This window comes from Calypte anna, chromosome 5 (assembly GCF_003957555.1).
Source record: "Calypte anna isolate BGI_N300 chromosome 5, bCalAnn1_v1.p, whole genome shotgun sequence".
Lineage (NCBI taxonomy): Eukaryota > Metazoa > Chordata > Aves > Apodiformes > Trochilidae > Calypte > Calypte anna.
This window is the reverse complement of record NC_044250.1, coordinates 2167464-2191012: the sequence shown is the minus strand read 5'-3', so window position 1 is coordinate 2191012 and position 23549 is coordinate 2167464. Positions and strand designations below refer to the sequence as shown.

Here is a 23549-nt window from a genome sequence, read left to right as displayed (position 1 = left end):
CATTTTTATTAATCAAGGACAGCACAGCTTCCATATTGGGAGTGATCAGAGTGTTTGCAGAATGCTTTCAGAGCTAAGATAAGCTTAACCAAAAGCTACACTGCAGAATACATCATGGATTTGGAGTAACACCCTTGCTGTAACTGGGTAAACTGGTGTCACTGGCACCCTGCATAGAAAAAGGGAGGGTCCTGGGATAGAATATGCTATTGGCAATGGACCAGGACCCTTGCAGGGATGTAGCAAGAGCTCCAGAAGAGAAAAAGGAGAATCTGATATTAAACCTGGCTGAAAAGGTCTCCAAGTACCAGACAAGCATCAGAGGTCTGACTTCATCACTAAAGGCAGAGCAACATACAGAATATTCCAGCTCTAGACCTCTTATCTATACAAATCAAGCATTTTCTTTTAATTCATGCTATATAAATATAGGTATATTTTGTGTTGGCATTTTTAAAGTTGCATAAAAGACAAAATATTAAGTTCTGCAAGGTTCTGTTAATATTCATAAGTGGAAGCTTGGAGGGTTAATTTTACATGTTACTGTTCCCATCAAAAACCAAACCCTAACTGTGTGGGAAAACAAACTAAATGTGTCATTTCAATCCCTTAACATTTTATAAACACTTTTCAGTATACCAATAAATACTCAGTGCACAGCCCATGCTTAATTAAAATTCTAGGCATGGATAAAGGATAAGAGAAAAAAAAGCCTGCAAAAGAAGCTAGCATATGTTGTCTGCATGCTTCCAGAAATATAAAGAGGGAAAAGTGTTCCTTGCTTATATACCCTTATTTTGGTTTTAGTTTAAGAAATGTAGATGTTTTCTCCCCAGATAACAGCACTTACAAGGCTTGTAAAAAGAAAAAATAATCTTACAGTGATGGAAACAGAGTCTACATCACTTGAAACTACAATTTCCACACTCATCATGAAGACTGCAGCAAGTTTACACTTATGATCCAACACATTTTGTATTGGGGGCAAATCCATATGACCAGGGAGCATCCAAGTAAAACCTCAAAACAAAACCAAAAACCCCACAGAAAGCCCAACCAAAAGTAATTACAATTCATGGGATGGTAAGAAACTGTGGTCTTCCAGCATAAAACCATAAAATTCCTCCCCTTACACAACACTCCCTGGAATTTGCCCAGATTCTCCACAAGATGAAACAACTTCATAACAAATTATTTTCCTCATGAATATGGCAGGCCAAAATACCCAAATTCCCTATAACTGGTGACAAAATAAGTCTCCTTCCCCTGAATGGAGACTGTGAGTTAACAGATGGAACATCAGGAAACAGAATTAAAAAGGTAATGTTTCAGCCCACAGATAGGAACTGAAAATGCAACAAGTGCAATTCAGAAAACATTTGATGATTCTGTGTAATGTCAGCTTGAAAGTACAGCATACAAATGGGGATTATTACAGAAGCATCCATAACATGGTCATTACAGAGGCAATACTGAAGGCAGCTTTGTTAACCCCAGTAATTGCACTCTCATTGCACAAGTCGTGTTGGCAGCAAAAGAATTCAAAATTATCCAGCAGGAAGAACTCAGCAATATAATTCATACTGCACTGGGATGCTTTCCAGCAGGAGGAAGTTCTCAATTTACCTGCAAAATAAATAAATAAACAGATTAACAGAATATTCAAAGCTATACCACTTTTGGTACAGGAAGAGAATCACTGTTTAGACTGCTGTGAATTTACATTTTCAGCTTCCCTTCAGGTGTTCAGAATTTCCCAATTTGCCTTCATTAGGAATTTAGTGGGGCAAACAGCAATAGCAAGTCATGGTCCTGCCTCCACAGGACTCTCCTGTAGCTCTTTGCCACAGGTTAAAAAAGATTTCTAGCTCAAAGCTAACCAGTGCTTCCAGTCCAGTCCAAATGACCCACTGGGAGACACAGGGTGAAGCCTGAGTGATACCTGCACAGGGGAGGACAGAGAAGGATAATACATCACCATCTGTCTCATCCCATCAGATCTGACTCCTTTCATTACCAGAAGCAACATGCAGAAGACAGAACTTGAAGAGTACAAGAGTCCTTCCCTTTTCTCACTCATTCTCCTGGACACCAGAGATCAATCTTCCCTATCTTGAACTCTCAAGTACTCAACACCTGATTCTGACCATGGACAACCTCCATAGGCTGCATGCTTGAAGGTTTGTGTTCATGAAGGTTTCAGCTCAGGGGAAACAGCAAAAGAGAAAATTCCTTAGGACACAAGCTGCACACAGCAACATCCTGATCCAGCATTGTTTGAAGCTTTCCTTCCTCCACATCCCAAGCATTAGCAGGGAACATTCTGGGGAATAGAGCAGCCCCACCCCAACCTGGTTCCCACAACCTAAAGCCAGTCCCAGAGTGTTTCTAGGGCTAAGGGAACCAGCAGGGAAAGCAGGGGATTATCCAAGTTGATTCAGCACTTCTGGTTTTCCAATGAAACTCCTGTCACTCACAGTTAAACAGTCACTTACATGTTAATTAACTGAACCAGTTACTCCCTGCCATGAATACCCTTGACCATCTTCTTGAGATGCAGGTGACTTCACCCTCAGGCAAAGATCATTTATTTTAGCAGGTGTCAATTCCTAAAAAAACTTAATCTGCATGTTTATTTTGTGGGTTACACATGCTTTATCTATTTTTACAGTGTAACAAATTCAGGGAAAAGGTTTTGTTTTTAAAGTCAATGCCATATCCTATTTTTTTCCAGCTCCCTTAGAGTGAGTTTTTTTGGTTTTTTTTTTTTTTTGTTTTTCAGCCTGGATATAGACATCTGCACACGCTTATATGAGTTTAAATCAGCTATCTAGATCTTCATTATCCTTACCAGTTGCTTAGAATCCAAACTAAATCCATTTACTAAAAGCATGACCTTCAAAAGTCTTTGCAACCTTCTTTTAAGCAAGGCTAAGGAATGCCTGCCGAGGCCAGATCAGAAGTGTACAGGCAATGAAAACTGATACAACCATGTTTATTTTAGGTCTGTAAGACAGTATACATACCAAATTTCATCTGCAAGCAAGTATCTTCAGTTGGTAAGCAAGTACTATTGGTCTTGCACAAGGTAGGGCTGTTATCGCAGTGGTAACACCTTAAGGCATAACCTAAGAAGACAAAGATTTATTGCTCTATCTTACTGAATAATGAAGTACTGAAATAGCAGCAGCATTAGGAAGGGAAAGAGAATCATCACTGTCTGTATCTAACTGTCAAAAAAACATATGCCTGATCATTAGACCCAATACTTAAGCTAAAATTCACAAGTTTTTGTCAGTGGATAAATTGAGACTGGCCATTTGGAGAGGAAGACTTTGACACAGGTACTCAGGTCATTTTAAAAAACACCTTTATGTCCCTGCAGAATAATATATTAAATGTCTGCCTCTTTTAGCTAAAACCTGCCTTTTCCAAAGGGCAGACAAGAAGAGACACTTTCAGCAGAATGTTATTCTATCCCTTTTTTATTTCCTCTCATCATTTCTCTCTTGTGCTATCCACCACCAAGTTCCAGTTCACACAACAGGAATCCAGTCTCCCACTAGCAGAACAGTCTGTTGCTTTATTCAGCAGCATCACATTCTGCACCTGCTTCTCTCCTCTGCCCAAAGACAATCAGACACTAAGCCCTTCTTTGATGGTTACTGTCATCCCCCAAAGTGGTATTAAATAATCCAGTCCTTTCTTGTTATTGTTGCTTCTCCAACATTTTTTCCATGATCTCCTCAGCCTCTGTCATAACCTGACATCAGGAAAACACCTCCCTTGTACTCACCAGCACTACAAAAAGCAGCCAGGAGAATGCAGGTGGTTAAGAGGACACGGCTCATCTTGATCATGCTTCTTCCCTAATTTGAAGGCATAAACAGATGTTAGAAATTCACTCTATTTAAAAGCTACATGAAACTAGCAAGCTACACAGCCAGGCACTGAGGTTTCAAGACTTGATTCAGTAGGGAACTGAAAGCATGGTCCAGGAAAACCAGTGAAAGGGAAGAGATAAAAGTAACTTTGAACTTTTCAAGAGAGGATTTTTATTCTGAGAACTGAGATTTCAGCTGTAGATTGCTCTCCTTTCTCCCCCCTGATTACACCATTCAACAGGTCTCTATTTCTGACAGCTACAAATGCATCTGGCAAAGAGAAAGGCAATTTAGGTTTTGAATACCCTTTCTTTCACAGCAGTTCCCCAATAGCCCTGAAGTCAGACTGTGCTTCTTACTTCTCTCCTTGAAGTTTCAAGAGATTTGTCTGCACTAAGGGGGCTTTTGCCTCTCCCAGAATTTCTCCTGCTCACAGAGGGACCAACACACATACAGTAATCTACCAAGTGTCTGCAGTGATGGCTCAGGTCCACCATGATTGCTGTAATCCAGAGGTAGCTGGTAGTGTGGTAGGATGTTTTTTTTTAATGTAGTCAACTCCAGAAATCTGCACAGAGTCTGAACTATAAACATTAATATCTACTACTAAAAAAAAAATAAATAAATCTCTGCTATTGGAGGGGCTATTCAGACTCAGTATCAAGTAGATAGAGGGAAGAGAGAGGGAGAGGCCATACTTGTATGATTTCATATCTGTTTTCAAAGCCCAAGTGAGACTGGAAGTCCCAAAGATTTAAAGGCATGCAGACAATATGTTTCACTTAAGATAAGACTGCAGGGAAACATTCACATTGCTGCTCTTGACCTTGTTAACATTGCCTGAAGCTATTTCTATCTGCAGCTAGGAGTCTAGCAGGCAGACCACAATCATATTGGGATGGAGATTTCTCCTCCCAAAAGACTGCCTGTGGACTTGAAAAGCCAGTTTCATAGCAAAACAATACAGAAATCCTTCTCAACCTTAAGTTTAGTTAATTTTTCTACTGGAAAAAAAAAACCACTCAACAAAAGACCTGCTGTTTTTCCCCATCTGTATGACCTACTGTTGGGCAAGAACAGTAAGAAAAACAAAATCCTAATGTGCAGGATGAGACGACTTGCTGAGGAAAACAACTTTGTGAGAAGTTTTCCAAGAGCAGAGGCTCTTCCCACAAAGGGCTGTTGGTCTGGTAGTTAAACCAAGAGACATTCTGGAAAGCAACAAGAATCTCCCTGGGAACCTCTCCATCTTCCAAGAGCTCTCAGTCACACAACAGTGCCAGCAGGGTAAAACAGTTTTGCCTTTTAGCAAAACCAAGTCATGACCAGAATAAATGTGGGGTGGATTAATGTGAATCATCATCGACAGAATAATAGCTTTGAGAGTTGTAATTCAACCAATCTGTTTGTGAAAATGAGTCAATTTTTTCTGTACTCCCAGAGATGACACTGTAGTAAATTTCAGCTTTCAAAGATAAATAAATAAAATTATTTACAGCAATTTACAACGTGGCTTAGAAGAAACACAGGAGAAAACATATCCTAAACTGAATTTTCTACATTCCTGTTTTAACCCAAGCATAACAAGAAATAGCAATTGCAACAGCAAGGAAAGGCTCATTGCCTTGGTTATGAAACAGAACAGTTCCTCTGCAGTCCCACCTGGGAGAGAGAACACAGGTCCAAACCCAGGCTGCCACCTTCACAATCACCTCCGAGCAAGAAAGAGGAAAGAAAAAGGGATAACCAAGACGAGCCCCATGCCTGTGGAGGGATCTAGAGCATCCTCGCTGCTTGCACCGCTTCCTTTGCCGAGGTTATCCTGCAGCCACCTGCCAGACGCAACCTCGCTCTTTCCCATCTTTTAACTTCGCTGCACCCCCTTCTTCATAGCCGCGGGGGTCCAGGGGGGCTCCTGCCGGAGAAAACCCCCGGAGCGACGTCGCTCCGGGGGTTTTCTCCGGCAGGAGCCCCCCTGGACCCCCGCGGCCGATGAGCGGGACCCCGTGCCGAAGGCTACGCAGCCCGCCCCGCGTAGCGCACTGCGGTGCCGCCGCTCCGCCTGGCCATGACTCAGCCCCGGGAGTAAATAAAACCCATCAAACCCCTCCAGGTTAACACAACATAAACATAATTTCCACCTGAAACCTCCCTCTTATCCCAGGCGCAACACCGCGGCCGCCAAACCACCACCTCCCCTCCGCCTCAAGAGACGCGGCCGCCGTTTCGCCTCAGCGCGGCTCCCGCTCCCTCACCGCCGGGACCCCTCAGTCCTCCCCCTGCGCACCAATGAGGCGGGGGTCGCCTCCCTCCGCTCCCCCCCATTCACCCCTCCGTCTTTGCCACACAAAAGGTGGGCACGGGTTTTGGGGAGTGGGGGGGTCCGCCGAAACATCCCCTTCGCCCCTTACCTCCCCTCGAGGACTTGGTGCTGAGCAGCCCGGCACCGTTTGCTAAGGGGAAACAGGTTGGAGCAGGGGGTGCTGCGGAGACGGCGCTGCCACCTTCGACTGTACCACCCTCGGGGGCGGAGCCCTTGACACGGCCCGGTTCGGCCCACGGCCCGAGAAACGCAAAGGCGCCCGCCCGCCCGCCCCCCCCCGGACAATCCCCAACGTCTCAGTCCCGCAGGACGTTGAGCGAGCGTCACCTGAACGCTGCTTGAACAGGCCGAGAAAACTTTGATAAATACGTCTGCTGCATCCCGAGGAGCAGCTCTGCTGATTTTCCACGAGGATGAAAAGAGGGATTCCTCTCATCCTTCATTCCCTACTCTAAACCTGCTCTGGCAGAGTGGGTGGGACTGGGGGGGTGTCCAGAGGTCCCTTTCCAAACCCGAACATTCTGTGACTCTGAAGTGTTGCTGTGCCTCCTCTTTTAATTTCTCTCCCAGCAGCTAAACCTGCACTTTGAGCCCACTCCACAGAGCCACAGAGTGGTTTGGGTTTGAAGGGACCTTAAAGGTCATCTAGACCCAACACTTGCTGGACAAGGACACCTTCTGCTACACCAGGTTGCTCCATCCCACCTGGCCTTGAACACTCCCAGGGACTGGATATCCACAGCTTCTTCAGGGTCTCATCATCCTCACAGGGAAGAATTTCTCCCCAGTATCTCATCTAAATCTCCCCTCTTTCAGTTTCAAACTGTTATGCCTCACCCTATCACCACATGCTTGCCTTCTGCACACAGAGTTCCAAAAGGTGGTTGGGGGAGACCCCAGAGCCATCAGGACCTATGTGCCTCCCAGTTTTTGGGTGGAGAGAGCACTTGAGTAAGAAAATGGGATTAGCTGGGCTGCAATCAAATGCTCATTATCCTCCTTGCTTTCTAAAGCATGATGTGGCCACTCCTACCACTCATCCCCACTTGTGGTTAAATAAATGGTATGAATTAATATATATACCTAAGAAAAGTTTTAAAGCACAAAGGGGAAACAACCAGGAATGGAAAGTGGCAGCTGCCTCCAGAGGCAGCTGAATATAGATCTAAACATTCACAACCTAGAAAAAACATCAAATGAGAGTAACAGAACTGCATTTGAAGACACCAAAAGTGACTTTTAATGTATTAAGATATCTAGATAAATGCTAATCAGAAAACAAACAACAAAACCAAACCAAAACAAATAGCCTAAATGCTGACTTGAGTATGATATTAAATACCTGGAACTACCAGTTGTATTTAAAAAACTATTTTGGATTAATTTTTGTTACCACTGCATAACTGCCAATTCATTCATTAAACACTACACCACTCAGAACTCCAAACAGATTCTGTTGGTGTGCTACAGCAGTTGATTAATCAGTCAGATCAGTATATGATTTTATAAATGTCTTTAAAATCTTACTTTTAAAAAAAAAGCACTGGAACAACTTGCTGTTTCTGGGGCTTTTTTTCCCAGTGGCTGGCACACAGTTTTTCTCTCATGTGATACAGTCACAGCAATGAAACTGTGGCCAAAGGTTCTCTCCACTAAACCATCCAGTCAGCCAAAGCCCACAAAAATGCTGAAGGAATCTTACAGCACAATTATCAACACCGTCAGCATAGGCCTTTCCCATGTACAAAACCACGCCTAGATTAATAGTAAAAGATTTGTGTTGGATGTGCTAAGTTTTTAACCATGTGCTGAATTCATACATGTTCAAAAGAAGGCTTATCTTACCTCGACAGAAGTCCCAACCAGGCACCAGTATCAGTCAGGATCTGAGTCAGGAGAAGCTGATGTAACTTCAGGCTGAACCTGATGGGTAGAATTTATGTATATTATAGGTTATAATCTGTGCATGCAGAGATCATAACAAGCATGGGAAGCATTTAGCAGTTGGGTGCCCCATGTGGGCAGTTAGCAGCACACCTACCCACCTGGTGCTGAACCAGAGCACTGGTGAAAAGCTGTCTTCTGATGCAGGATCTTGACAGCCAATTCTTTCCTGCTTTCTCAGTGAAGATTTCTCAGTCCAGTACTGCTGGCAAACATAACTGGTTCTTTGTTTTCTTCAGTAGTCCCAGATGCCTCACTTTTCATCCTAACCTGGCAGTAGCTTCAGTTTTGGGTGGGGTGAGGAGAAGCCCTGGCATAAGCCCCACTTCAAATGCACAAAATGAAGAGTTACAACATTCACAGCCACACTGCATCTGGTAACTTCAGGCAATGTGCCATGTGCTAAAATAGCTGCCTGAAGCAATGGAATAACCCCTTTTTCCTGTTACAAAAACCTAGTGTTAGGTGCAGCAGCAACACATCCTTCCCCCTGCCTGGTTACCTTCTCACTTCACACAGAGTCCTGTGCCACCAGCTCTGCTTGGATAAGAAACCTCAAACCCCCGTATCACAGTGCTCCAAAGTTGACAGAACATCACTGTCCTCTATCTTGGTTTCTACAGTAAGCAATAATTATAGTTCTGCTTTAAAAACCCAAGGAAGAACCACTCCCTGAGAAGAGTAAAATCTCCAAATGTTGGGAATGTTTCCGTAGAGCCTTAGGACCTTCAGCTGGTATCACTGACTAGAACATGCAGATCCTGGTAAATTATGAAGCCTCCAACTATTAGTTACCCTTAAAAATACACAGCAGGCTTAGAGCACTGGAATAAGTTCTAGTTCTGCTAAATCCTTTTTCACTGAACCTTTTAATAGAAGATAAAATTCTGTGAAGAAAAAGCATTATGCCACAAACATCACTTTTCCCCCTCATAGTTAATACAGAGGTATCCTCAAAATGAAAAGAGTTTTAAACCACTCCAGAAATTCACACTGCTGGTCAGACTTCTCCGAGGGGCAACACTAATGCTTTTGCTCCTCTAGATGTTTGGTAAGGGTCATACTCCATATGGGTTTTTCTACCTTGTACCACTGTGCAAGATCCAAATGATGGGTGGCACTAGAGAAAAGATAAGCACAAAGAGAGTCTAAAAATATTACATGGAAAAAGAAGAGACTGGCTGCCCGAGAAGTAATTAGTCAATAAAGGAAGCATTCAGCTGGAATCACAACATACTGGTTTTCCTGACAGGACCTAACTAGTTCTGGATGTCAAAAATATGAACTGACTACAGCAGTGCTGGTCACACAGTTTTTGCTCAAGGCTTGGCAGGAAGAATTCCATGTAGCACTTAAGAGCAAAGGAGGCAGTAAAGTTGTTTATTAATGACGATGGAAACAAAATAAAAGTGATAAAGCAAACATACTTCTTTAAATATAAAGTTTCTAGTCATCTGGTGTTCTGTCAGGGTCATCTTTTTTCTTTTCTTCCTTTTCAGTCAGGCATAGTTAGAAAAATCCATAGAGGATTTTGGGAAACATGATACTTCAACATAAATTTGTCACCTATGAAAAAGTCTGAACAGCAAACATCATATTATGAAAAACTCAAAACATATTTACAAATCCCTAATTTGTAGTTACTGAGTTACTGAGTGGCAGATTATGCATATATGCTCCATTCCAAAAGGCATTATCCAACCAGAGTCACTTAGCATAAAATGAAGCCCAAAGACAAGATTGTCTAAAAAATAAGGCCAGTTTCATCCCTAATTTATGCATCTGATGACCAGAATTTTCTGATACTCCTATGTAAATAAAAAAACAAAAACACAGAGCACGAGCACCTGATCTCACCCAAATGGGATACATAGGCCAAACTGCAAGTTTCAGTCTTGGCATGAGCTATCAAGAGTAAGAAACTCATGAGAAAGGACAATATACACCTTTTTTGCCATCTTGTCTATTGCTAATTTTAAATGCTTGTATAAAAACAATTCCCCACACCATATCTGCAGTATGATCATAAATAGGCAATAGTTTAAAAAAAATGTAAGATATGATTACCTCAGACTATCAAGCTGGTTTGCACTTCAGAAAAAAGTGAACAAAAACCCAAACACCTTTCTCTTCTTCCCACTCCCTCCCCTTGACCTACCCCCTTTGCTTCAAAACCAGGGAAAAAAAAAAACAACTTATACTCTGATGAATATTAGAACTGGCACCAACATTCATGCTAGTTGCCCTCATGTGCAACAGAAAGTTCATTTACAATAGTCAGAAATATTCTTATGCAGTAGCCCCAAAGAGTTCAGCTTCTGAAAACAGTTTATTTTGTTTTGAAAAATATCTCATCAGGTGTGACGTGGGCAGCGTCCGGAAGGTGCAGGAATGTCCAACACTCTACGTCGATCTTCATACTCATCAGTGTCTGTGGAATCTTCATCTTCATCCACTGCATATTCATTATGATTTGTTTCCTGATACACAAAACACATCCATACTTGATTAATATCTTCTATTCCAGCTAGTTAAGAAAACATTAATAATTGCCTATAAAAATCTGAAGTCTGCTTTACCACGTCAGTTATCTGAAGCAGACACTGTGCTCAATGACCTAAAAGCAGCTCCTTACAATTATAAAGCTTAATTTGCAAGAGATATTTTTTGCCAAACTATTTGACCTTTAACCATTAGCCTTCATTATTTCAGGTGTAGAACTACACAGAGCCACAATTCAGTATCTTAGCTGTACCCATTTGTTCATCAGCTTACGTTGTCTTTTAATAAAAGCAGTTTCAAGCCCAAGGGTCATTAACACCTTTAAAACAGAGGTAGAGCCAAAGAGAAAAGCAAATTATTTTTATAGCTGAATGGAAGGAGGTTATAATTCCCATAAATGTGAGCAAGGATTAGGAAGAGATGTCAGTTTCTGTAAGCAGAATGACACCTGCTGGCATTTACTCTTAGAACTTCTGGGAATGAGCATCTCAAATCCCTGGAAATACCCAAGAAAGTGAGTAGATGTCTACCCCCAAGGAAAGACTCAGTGCTTGCACAAAAACTTTCAAGTTCTATATGAATTAGTCACTAAATATGGGCTATGCTAGTGATCAAATAAATAAAGCATTCTTCTCTAGACGTGCCAAAGCAAATGGAGGTTTTCTTAATGAGAAACATTCCAGAAGCTGCAAAGTGAACAGGAAACTACCAAAGTCTCAGACTGAGTGATACTTTTAGACCTTTTTCTCTTTGAAAAATTGTTCTGCAAAAAGAGTGATTTTTCAAGAAAACAATCAAAATTGAAAAATGATAAAACACTGAAATCTAAGCACAGTTATCCTGTCCAAATAAAGTCAATCCAAGTGCTCTCTGAAAACAAGAGGTGAGGGAAAAAAAAAGCCTAGCATCAACAGAGCTGCATTTCTGCTTACCAGTCGTGCTACAGACACCTTAAATGTTGGACACACCATATGAAATCTGGGAATTGTGACATTAAAGAATTTGTCCTTGTAGTAGAGGCAGTGGAAGGTGTAATAGCCCTCCATGTATCCAGATGTTGTGGAAAACGTAGTGCAGCTGGTATATTCATAGACTCTCCCAGGACTGATAATTGGAAACTCCCCTGTTGGCAAAATATGAGATCACAATAGTGAAAACTGAAGTAGAATTTAGCATTTGGGTCAAGCACTTGCACTCCACAGCATGTTCAGGCAGATCATTTTATATCCCAGAGGATGGATAAACAATTCTCAGTAACTCTTGATGTTAGAAAACTATCTGAAGAGAGTTTAACTATCACAACATCCCTTTTAAAAGAACTTTAAAGACAAAACAGACAGACACATATCCTTTTCTTTCAAGTATCAAAATGATTTTGATACAAATCATGCAACTACTGCAAATAAAAATAGCTAATAAAGTAATTTTCATAACGTGTTATGAAATACACTGTACTATGAAAATACAAAAACCTCTCTGTTTGGGCTTGTAAAAACAATCTTTTACTTACCAACTACTCCAGGACCCTGGACTTCATCTACATCACCTTTGGCATTTGTTATTCTCCAGTATCGACTGTCAAGCTGACAAGTCTTCTCAGGAAGAGCATCTTTGGACATTTCAATTCTAGAAGCCAAACAGCATTACTTAATGGTTAGGTAACTATTTATACACATTTTAAGAAACACTGTAGTGTCCATGGGATCTCTCTCAAAGTACACTGCAAAAAAGCCTGAGGTAAAACACGCAGAATCAGTTGTTGGGACCCATCCCCACACCTCTGCTTCACTATCTGCTCTTATTTACTCCTTTCTAAATCCCACAGTACTCATGACTTCTCCCCCTCCCCATCACTGTCCTTTACCAATTACCAACTTGATTGGTACTTTGCATACCTGACCAGGTAACAATTTAGTATTTTTTGTAATAAAAAGTACAGCATGTTGAGAATATCCTGCTCATTTCACTGTATTAATGAATGCTGGTCAGACATCTGCAACAATTGATGCTTTCAACATTACATAGGTCTTTCCCATGTTATAAGAGTTAATTCAGTTGTTATTTTACCTGATTCTGTAAGTGAAGAAATAATGTGGTGGATGGACAGAACTGAGTTCAGGTAGAAAAGAAGTGGACACAGAAACAGTAATATCTCCTGTGGTGGCAACACAGTCTTTATCGTGCACATACCTACAGAAAGGAAAACAGAGAAAAACAGAGAAAATTACACATGTAAAGTGATTAACTAATTACTAAGAGCAGCATTGTGGTGCTAGGTTAAAAGCAGTCAATGTTTTTTGGCATTTAAATGCATGTTGTGCCTTCATGATTTATCCTCCCTATCACCTAAACTTGAACAGCTATGTATCCCTTTGTACCTCCATCTGTGTTTGTATTAACCTGGGGGTATAATTTGATCTCCACTCCACAAAGACACATTTGTAAGTGTGAGTCATTATGCTATTTAAAAAAATAAAACCTAGTGACACCTACAGGAAATTCATTTACAGATCAGGAACTTGGTTTTATACCATCTCAGTTTGACAGAAATAAGATTCTTGCTTATAATTAGAAGAAATAAAAAGTGCATGAAGATTCATACACCTGAGAGGTCTTGTTTATTTGCATATTCCACAGTGTTATTTAGAAGCAGTTCACTGAAACAATTACTTTTTTACTAACTCAGGAGAGTCCTGCAGCTGCAGCACACTGGCAGCAAACAGAATAAATACTAAGTTGTATGCTAAACTTTGGGTCAGTTATACTGCAAAATTCCAGTGCTGCTAATGTTAAGTTACAAACTTGGAAGTTTCTGGATTAAAAAAAAAAAAAGTCTCTAACCATTCTGCTTTAATTTATTTTCATTAAGTTCCATGCGTTTTCTCCTCTCATCACCATCAGCTTTTTGTGTCAGATACCTATAACTACTTGGAAAGAGGTCAGCATTCTGAAAGAAGCATCAAAACCTTGCAGTGAGGTTGTAAGTCCCAGTCACAATACCTGAAAATCTGGTCTCTGATGATGGGATAACCACCAGTCACAACTTTGTTTACATAGGATGTAAACCACTCCAAGTAAGATGTACCTAGATGCCAAAGAAGAAAAGTATTCATGAAGACAGGCAGATTTACCACTAAGCACATTACAATAAAATACTCAAAGGAAACAGTTTAAAGCTTTGAATATTTTTAAAATAAACTCCCAGACTTACTTAGATGAGTCAGTCAATATTCCAGTCCATTCTAACAACATTTGGAGAAACCAACCAAGAACTAAAAGTTAAGTATGCACATTCCAGAAATGACACAGCAAAGAAACAATCTCTTAGCTTTCACATTATAACCACAGTCTTCAAAGCTGGTGTCCCTCATCATCTGGTTTCCTGCTCCTGACTCTTCTGCTATGACTGGGAAAGAACACAAGCATAGTGGCCTGTACAACTCGTGGAGATATTTCCAGCTATTCTACCTCCAGGAAGTCCACTGGTGGATTTATGGACTTAGTTCTAATATTCAGGTTTCCATACAAATAGAGTTCCTAAGAAAAATCTTAGCAAGTTGCAGAATTTCCCTCTCCTTAAAAACCAGGGTAAGTTATAGGCACACTCAGCACTCCTGCTACAAACCCAGAAGTCTAAGGCTGTGTCATTCCAAAGAACCTGAGATATTTCAGACACACAAGAGCCATTGTCTGAGAACAGCTTTTCATACACCTACAGCCATCAATTAGGAACAGCTTGATTCCTAAGGAGGCAATCAAGCTGTCACATTTAACTCTCAAAGGAGAGAGTTTCATATGAGACATAGTGCCTCTCTATAAAATAATTTCTCAGCCATAAATCTTCCAAGCATTGCAATATAGAGTTCAATAGAAAAGTACAGAGTTCTTCAATTATCTGTCAATATTACTGATACAAAAATCCTGGATTTGAGTTGAAATACTAAGAAATCATTATCCTCACCTTCACTGACATGTTATCAAGCCCTACCACTCCTGTCAGATTAAGTGTACTTACTGCTTCTTCCTTTGAGCAAAAGCTATATGTACTGTCCTTTGATCTTTTGGAAGTCTAAGGAACTCCAAGATTATTATCCTTCTTTCTGCCACTAATCCACAAAATGCAAACCTTGTATAAAGTAACTCTGAATGGAGAAATTGGACCAATTTACTCTGACATGTTCAAAATTACAAGAAAAATGCTGTATCTGAAAATTCCCCTCCACTCTGCAATAAGCCAAGATTAACTCTTTGAGCCAACTGGGATACATTTAAATATGTTGTCAGATCACCTTACCATTGACTTAACTTCATTAAGGAAGGCAGCAACCTTGAGCAGCAATACCAGTTCACCATAAAGTGCTAGGCCACCCTCAGGTGAAAATAAAAACTCCTGAAAATAGATTGCCTAGGAGTTTGACCACCTTCAACCCAAACCAGCACTGCCTGATGTGGTTTCCAACTGTAATATCAATACATCTTTCCAAAGAAATGTGCAAGGCTAAATTTTAATATTAATTCTGGTGTCATTTATCATGCATCTGCTTTCCCACTGAGTGAAAGGAATTAATTTAGATATAGACACAATTACCAGATTCCAGTGGATTAACAAAAAAACAATCAAAACACTACTCCAGTCAATGTACATGTCAGACAGATGATCACAACAGATTAATACATAAACAAACAACTATGCAGTTTTCCCCTTCCCTCCTTTATCCTTTGAACAAAGCATTCAAGAAATTAAAAAAAATCCAGAAAGGCTTTTTTCTATAGCTATGTTTACAGCAAATTAAATTTCATTCAGGGACACAAATTATTTCCAATTTCTAACATGGTTACAAAAACTACCAGAGGAAAAAAATATTTCTGTCCACTTGGGTGTTGTATTTAATAACTGCTTACATCATCCCCAGGATGGCTAACTTAGAGATTTTGCTCATCTTGTTAGACAAGTTAGTACACTGACTGATTTGTATACATGACACACAGAAGGACAAGCTTTAGCTGAGAAAACCTGTGCTTCATTTCAAATAACTGCTGATGTTTTAAAGTAGGTTAGAGTCTTAAAAGTAGCACAGAAAATTCAGAATGCTTGCTTTGTTCCAGGTGTGCTGACATGCATTTTCTAGCTAGTGCAATTACAACATCTAGCAGAACATTTTATCTGAAGTATTACCTGTAATGAACATATCAATAGCAGATGTACTGCGAGCTGTTTGGTCCTAAAAGGGAAAGAAAATTATGGATGTATAAGGAGAGCATTAAACTTAAAAGGTAAAAATTCAACAGCTCAAATCTAACATAGGGAACACCTTCCCTATATATTCACTAAACAAAAATCTGGCTGCTTAATGCATCATTATACTCCCAGTCAGATATTCAAACACACAAAATACACATCTGTCCTCACAGGAGCTCACATGATCACTGACTATACAGCCTGAACATTCCATATAAAATCAGGTTTAATGAATCATTCAAGAAACAAGGCCCCCTAAATATTGCTTTATAAGAGAAACTGCTCTCTAAACAAGAGCAATTTGTTCTTTCACTGAGGAATAAATTTTGCTTACAAACCAGAGAATATAATTTATTGTAGTAAGTTTACATTTAATGTATCTGGGGGAGGAGACACATAGAGATGCTGATCTTCCACCATGGAGAAGCTTTTCTCCCTTACAGAAACAGGGACTAGAGTACATACCTGCCATAGTTTCAGTAAATTAAATTAATATTTTACAATAAGGATGAATGTTGTCTGCTACCATGAACTTATAGGAAGTGCTATAGCCATTAACAACTTTATGTACATTTCTTTCATCTAATAAACATTTCACCCATGGGCTTTGATGAAAGCCAGAGGACAACTCAAGGGCAAGTAACACACTAATATGATCCCTTAGTATTCACTTTCTGCTATGTAAAGTATCTCAGGTATCTGAACATGCAAAGGGACATCAGCAATCACTAGAAAAGTATAAACACATTTTTCCTTACTGGACACTGATAGAAGATCTCATATTTATTTCGTCCCTCCACACTCTCCAGGGCCATGTATTGACTCAGGCCAGTATGAATGCAGAAAGTGAGAGGCAGGCATTGCTTCAGCCCCAGCCTCTGCTGAAAACCTCCAGCTGCTGTGTCAATATCCAGCAAGTCTTCTGAGCGGTAGTGGTTTGAGAGTGCCATGCTTCCCATCAGACTTAACAACAAAAAGAAGAAAGATAAACAGAAGATACCACTGAAAATGCACAGGTAGCTTTAAATCTTTCCTAAGCATGGATTCTATAAATTCTCTAGATGCATATTAGACTTAGCTGAGGTCCAGCTCTAACACCCAGGTGCTGGACCAGGTTCTTAGTTCGCAGCACCAAACCCTCACAAAGTTGATGGCCTGAGACAAACACTTCTGTGTTTGCATCCCAATGCACTGTTTTAAACTATGTTGGTGATTCCCACCAGCTCTGCAACAATTTCAAAGAAGCAATTCACAACTGAGACAGCTTCCTACAGTATCACAATATACTAACTGCCAGTGCTCTCTATCTCAAGTTTTGTGCAAGCTCATTTCAACACTGTCAAAGCATCCATGATTTTTCAATTAGAATACCAAGTTGCTACAGGAACAGTCATTGATCAAGACTGCAGTGAGCAAGGGGCTCCATGCTTTGGAAAAAAATAAACAAGCAAAATAACTATTGAGTCAGAGAGATTGTAATCTCAGTATCAAAACTAAGGCAGACAGACACAAGCAATCAGACACACATTGAAAGAACGAGACAATATTCATCAGCATGATGTGGCAACACTATCAAATCTCTTTCTCATTTTTTCCTCTAGCTTCTTGTAAGCATCACAGCAAAGGATGGGATTTATTTATTTTTTTGACAAGAAGGAAGTGTTGTTGAAGACAGTAAAATAAGCCTCTGTAGGCATAAGAAACAAATATATGCATTTGGAAAAAAAGTAGTTCTAATCTGAAATAGGTAATAGATGAGGAGTAGAAGTGAGCATCAGAAGCTAAAATGTAATATAGGGGCAGACAATGGAACAAGGATAAAAAGGGGTAATGTGATTTAAATAATCAACTACAAGGGCACACACTACAAAGCAAGCTTAGCAATAAGAGGAGTACACAACCCTGTAATGTGCACCTCCCCACCCATACTCCTTTCTAATTTGCCTTTCACTGCTGTTCTCAGGTGTAAACTCTGGCAGATGCTAAGCTTTTACTCATGTTATGAAAGCAGTGACTCAGGTGCAAGCTGCCACACGCCAGCATGATATAAGCTGCTCCCATCTTGGGCAACAGGTTCCATTCCTCTTTTTCCTTACACAGTCTTACCTGGAATTAGCATGTTCTACAGGTTAAAAAGTGATGCTGATGCTAAAATCTAAACACAGAAACCTGAAGCACCGAGCAATGACTAATCCCAAATCTCTTCCTTTTCTGACCTAAAATTCCAGCAGCTTGCTGCACAGACTTCTACTACCTACACCTGATCTTTCCAGCATTCATCTCCCACAAGAAAACAAGCCTGTCCCCAACAGCAAGACCACACCTTCCACCTGCAGTGTGGCAGTCTTTTCTTGCTTCAGGGTCCCACATATCAGACCTAATGAGCTTCCCAGTCAGTGCTCCACCAGGAAGGTTTGTTATCCTGACAAAACTTTGAAGGCAGAGCAAGGGACCCACAGCCTACTGGCAGCTGTTCAAGCTGAAAGGCATGTCCAAGGGCATATGTCTGCTCCTCCAACCCTTCCACAGGCAACTTGTTGCAGCAGAGGCTTTGTGGGAGTAAAAAAGGAGTAGGAAGACCAGAAAGCACTCAGGCTGCAGGGTTCTGTTTAAAGTCTGCAGAACTAGGGCACCTATCCCTTCTATAAATGAGTCTCTCCTAGGAAAGAAACAAAACTGGAAGTCACACTTATGGCTGCATTAAAACTGTTTCCCATATTCCTTCTGCATGTACAATTGGAGGAAGCTGCATCCTCTTTACTAGTGAAGGTTTTGGTAGGGCAACATGAATGCATTGTCCCCTACAGACACTGCAGAGAGGAAACCATGTTTGGTCATTTGCCTTCTAACCTTGGTGTAAAAGGAGGTTTTAATTGCTGAAACTGCATTAAAAAAAAAAAAAAAAAAAAAAGAGAAAACTTAAAATGCAGAACTGTCATTTTGAGTCTACTTTAAATTACTACCAGCTCAGACGTTATTCCCTATATGAAAGAAAAAAGTTACTAAAAAATGAAACTAGAGAATAGCTAATTCTAGAAGGGTCACTTCAAGCAGTCAGTCAGTTATTATACATTTAATGCTTCATCTACTCTGCTCAGCAAACCTTTTATTTTTTTAATAAATCAAGTATCTAGGAAATACAAAGATATTTAATAACTTGGTATATTGTTTTCACTCCTTACCCAGGAACAACAAGCTTCTGTCCATTATGAATACGAAATGAACACCGATAGTCATCAGGGAGTTTGCAGCCTATTTGTGCTTCCACAGCATCCAGATCTTCCTCCCGCACACTCTCTGTGTACAAAAAGAAACAAAATATTAAGTGGCAGTTTTGTAAGGAGGAATCAAGCCCAATGTGCTGCTCCTGACAAAGATGAATTGTAGAATTTGCATCAGGCCCTCTTAACATTTAGTTTCACATCGTTTTGTCAGGCATACCTGAGTGAAGTCTTGAAGTGTTAAGTTCTAAACATGTTCTGTTCTCCACAAACACTTTGCAAAACCTGAGTCTGGCACTATCCAGCAAGTCAAGGAAGATGCAAGATTTACAGAGGAAAGAGATCACTGTCTACAGTGAAACCTTCAGCTTCATTCAGAAGGCTGAAGCTGAAAATGTAAGAGCCATTTTGTCCCTGTACCAGAAAGCACTAAATACACTGTAGGTCTTATGAACTACAACACTGGAAGTATTTAGAAGTATTAATACACAAACTTAATCTGAAAACAACACTGGGGGGAAAAAAGCTAAAAATTCTTGTTCAGCCACAAATTTACTTTCATTAGAAGAACCCAGTAAGAGAAAAATAGAACAAAGATGAGAAAAAACTCTTTCCTTTTTGTTCGGCTTTAGTTTAAAATGTCTGTTGTCACATGGAGTCTTTCAATCAGGTCTTAAGAAAACCTCACCAATAAAATCACATCAACAGCTCCCAGATCCTTGAAGTAATGGGATTACCAAACTAAAAGATACTAATAAATGTCAAACAAACAAACAAACAAACAAAAAAATCACAGCACTCAAAGATGAAAGCAGTGGAAATGTATTAATTTCCTGATTATCCAGAGATAAAAAGGATTGACTGGTCACTAGAAAAAAAATAATCTTGACTTCTCTGAAATCTTCAGAGAATCCCTGCATTACTAGCAACTGGCACAAGTAAGAAAGTCATGTCAATCAACCTACTAAAGTAAGCAGGTATTGCACTGTACCTTTCAGAGACCCAATCATCCGAGGACACCGCTGTCCTAAGTATTTCTCTAGGTCATCCCAGGCTTTTTTCAGTGTAGCATAGTACTGGATGTATCTTCCTAGGTCAGAGTAGGTACTGATGAAGATGGCTTTCCAGCTCTGATTTCGTTGGCTTTTTTCCTCTCTAAGTTGAAATTAAGAAAATTAATTTAAATACCAATCTAAAAAGTTTGACTTCTTGTGCAGCCATTCAGAGACACCTCATCAGGCAGAGAGGAATCTCCTGTTCAACAAGGGGAAATGCAAAGTCCTGCACCTGGAGAGGACAACCTCAGACACCAGTACATGCTGGGGGATGATCAGCTGCAGACACCAAGCTCACCATGAGCCCACAACACACCCTCACAGCAAAAAAAAGGTCAAAGTTATGCTAGGCTGCAAGAGGAAGAGTGGTACCAGCAGGTCAAGGGAAGTTATCTCTAGTCAGCCACATCTGTAGTGCTGTGTCCAATTCTGGGCTCCCCAGTATAAGAAAAAGCATACTGGAACAAGTCCAGTGCAGGGCCTTCAAAGATTTATAGGACCAGAACATCTTTCACAGGAGGAGAGGATGAGAGAGCTGGAAGTCTTCTGCCCAGAGAAGGCTCTGGGGGATTTTATCAGTGCATGAAATTACCTGATGGGAAGGGGTAAAGACAAAGCTACTCTAGGTGAGCCTGCATGAGCAGTAGAGTTGGACTAAAGGATCACAAAAGGTGTCTCTCAACTTCAGCTATTCTGTGATTCCAGTCAGGGCTACCCTTGACACAACCATCCAGTTGTACCCCTCTAATTACAACACAGAATTGTACTTTTCTTCATAGAGTATCTGCTGCCTGGGTCAAGTTGCAGCTTCTTCAGTCTTAGCATTATTAACAAGGCACCTCTTCTCTATCCACCCATAACACTGGCACATTTATAAAGCTTTTTCAGGAAATTAACATTTTGATACCTCTAACCTTTTATTGATTTGAAGCTGGTGAATACCAACTCAATCTGAGTCACTAAAAGTAATGTGGACATAAAGAGCACTAACATAAACCTTATTTTCATAGGGGAAAGGCTTAAAACAACCATACTTACTCTGAAATCAGCCAGTATTTCTTGCAGTGTCTTTTCCACAATGGATCATGGCTTGATAGTTGATTTAATCTTCGACTTAAATAGCAACAGCTATAAGTATAGAATTAAAATTGATTGCAGAAGAGTAGCAAAATAAATAAGGATAAATATAATATACAGACCCATACACTACACATTGCATTCTCATGAAGTAAATGCAGAGCCTGAAAAGACAGCCAGCTGTCCTTGTTAAAACTGAGCTTACAGTGGTTAAATGTCATTATTACAGCTGTGAGAGTTGTGAACTACTTTTCTACACACTTTGAGAACAGGCAGCAATTAATCAATTTTGCAAAGCAGGTCATCCTGCAGAACTACCCCAGAATAAACATTGTCTTAATGATTGCAGCATGACTACGTTATGATTTAAATTGCATTCTTATCTGGAATGTCACTCTCTACCTAATCATCTCCACTGTTTCCACACCACTGGAAGCTCAAACAGTAAGCTATAGAAACCATACAGTTTATTATGAAGTTACTTTATTAAGTAACAACCTTCATGACCAGAAACAGACAGTGGAAAAATATAAAGGATGATAAGCCTGGAAATAAGTACAGCAAGCTCAGTGTAACAAAGACCATATATAAGTTCTTGCCATTGCATTTCAGGTAACACTGCTACTTCAAGAAGTTAAAAGAACCATCTCCTGCACTATGCAGCACTACTGTGAATGAAGTAATAAAAAACCTGTAGGATATAAGTCTAAAAGTATCCCTGCAAATGATTTAAGTTGATTCTGGCTTGAAGCAAGGAGACAGCAAGATAACCTATATTCCTGATGCCTGCTAACTTCCTCTTTAAAAGCAGTGATGGGGAGATGCCATCAAATGCAGATGGCATCTGCATTTATAACTGTTCACAGTTATAAAGCCTTTCTGGAATGTACAGCAGGCATCAACAGCAAGACATTTCTGTATATTTATATGCATAAGGATGTGCAGCAAAGCACCAGTGATGTGCAAAGCTGAGGGAGCATACAGGGAATGATTATGTTATTCAAAGATTCAAAGACTTTAAAAGAAATTATTGCCTCATTCAATCTCACCTGAACACCAGACCATAACCCTTTTTTCTTTTGTGTTTGAGTGGAATTATCAGTTATGCTTTCAAGAAATTTCCCAAAAGATATCACCGATTTAGATGTGGCAACATCACTTCCTCTGGTAGCTTGTTCTGACAGTTCATGTGTGTTTCAATGGCTGTGGTTAACAACTAAGTACCATAAATGAGGTTACCAAACCTAAGCTTCTAGTTACTGCTTTTTGTTTTGGTTTGTTTTTTTAGTGAAGTTCAGAAATAAGTAAGAAAAACCAACAGTGTAAGTGGGTGAAATAAAGATACTTCTCAATCTTGTTTTCGTAAGAAAAATCAGCCAAGGCCCAGAGGCCCAGGGCTGGTGAAAACATCTACAGAATTATTCATATTTACCTGTTCAATTCATTTTTTTTTTCTCCCCAGTATCCATTATAAGCTGCTCAAACTAGAACTGGTTTAGTATTTCAAAATCAAACTCAACAAAGTAAAGTGATCCTCCTGTATGCTCTGTCCTTACCCTTCCCTTTCACATGACAGAGACATAAACACACAGATGCCCTCCCCACAGCAGCTCCTCCAGAAGCAGCCAAATCCCTTCCTTACCCAGAGGCAAGCGCTGTGGCAGAGCATTACCTACTCACCAGTCCCCTCTGCTCACCAGCCCTCCCTGTCCACTTCCCGACCCTGTACCTACAACTTCTGCCAGCCCGAGCTGCCGGCAGCTCCCACCGCGGGATCCCTCCTCTTCCTCCTCCTCAGCGTTTCCCCCCCTTCCAGCCTTCACCTCACACCTCTCCCCGCTGACCCCGGCTCACCCGGCCGCCTCAGGCCGAGCCTCCGCCGTTCCCCTCAGCCCCACTGCAGGGAGGGGGCCCCGTTCCCCCGCCCCGTTCCCCCGCCGCTTCCTCCACCACCCCCACACCCCTCCCTCCTCCTCCCCTCAGGCCGGGCTCGGCCCTCTCCTCCTCCCCCCCCCCTTTTTTTTTTTTTTGGCAGCGCGGTTCAGGCGGATCCGGCAGAACCCAGGAGCCGACCCGTACCTCATCAGATCGCGGTAGTCAAGGAAGCTGAGGATGAGCAGCAGCGGGTCGGTCGGCAGCAGCTCCAAGCTGAGGGCCGGCGGCTCCATGTCCAGGGGCGCCGCCATCTTGAGAGCCGTCCCCCTGCGCACCCGCCCCTCGCGCCGCTCCGTTGTCAACCGCCGGGGCGGGAGGAGGGAGGGGGGGTGCGGGACGAGGGAGGGGGGGGGCGGGGGTGGGGCCCGC

General features: G+C 41.0%; 2 protein-coding genes across 2 annotated transcripts; both read right to left on the bottom strand.

Annotated features, from left to right (window-relative positions):
* Positions 1–6414, bottom strand: CD59 (CD59 molecule (CD59 blood group)). The gene is made up of 4 exons (XM_030451106.1): positions 6296–6414; positions 3797–3869; positions 3027–3128; positions 1–1626 (listed from the first exon to the last, which is right to left on the bottom strand). The coding sequence occupies exons 2-4, from the start codon at positions 3858–3860 to the stop codon at positions 1433–1435; spliced, it is 360 nt and encodes a 119-aa protein (XP_030306966.1). The 5' UTR covers positions 3861–3869; positions 6296–6414; the 3' UTR covers positions 1–1432.
* A 3089-nt stretch (positions 6415–9503) lies between these two features.
* FBXO3 (F-box protein 3) lies at positions 9504–23504 on the bottom strand. Its single transcript, XM_030451105.1, has 11 exons — positions 23325–23504; positions 21207–21296; positions 20105–20268; positions 19075–19189; positions 16651–16855; positions 15830–15875; positions 13654–13738; positions 12721–12843; positions 12164–12279; positions 11586–11776; positions 9504–10631 (listed from the first exon to the last, which is right to left on the bottom strand). Exons 1-11 carry the CDS (start codon positions 23429–23431, stop codon positions 10506–10508), a joined length of 1368 nt encoding a protein of 455 aa, XP_030306965.1. The 5' UTR covers positions 23432–23504; the 3' UTR covers positions 9504–10505.
* Between the last annotated feature and the right edge of the window lie 45 nt (positions 23505–23549).

Excerpts from the sequence above, each read along its gene's own strand:
- CD59 (XM_030451106.1), bottom strand. The coding sequence starts at position 3,860 with ATGATCAAGATGAGCCGTGTCCTCTTAACCACCTGCATTCTCCTGGCT. Across the intron at positions 3,129-3,796 it reads GGCTGCTTTTTGTAGTGCTG|GTTATGCCTTAAGGTGTTAC; the intron begins GTGAGTACAAGG and ends TTGTCTTCTTAG. Across the intron at positions 1,627-3,026 it reads TTGCTTGCAGATGAAATTTG|GTAAATTGAGAACTTCCTCC; the intron begins GTATGTATACTG and ends TTTATTTTGCAG.
- FBXO3 (XM_030451105.1), bottom strand. The coding sequence starts at position 23,431 with ATGGCGGCGCCCCTGGACATGGAGCCGCCGGCCCTCAGCTTGGAGCTG. Across the intron at positions 13,739-15,829 it reads TATTGATATGTTCATTACAG|GTACATCTTACTTGGAGTGG; the intron begins GTAATACTTCAG and ends TTTGGCATCTAG. Across the intron at positions 11,777-12,163 it reads CCAGGGTCCTGGAGTAGTTG|GGGAGTTTCCAATTATCAGT; the intron begins GTAAGTAAAAGA and ends TTTTGCCAACAG.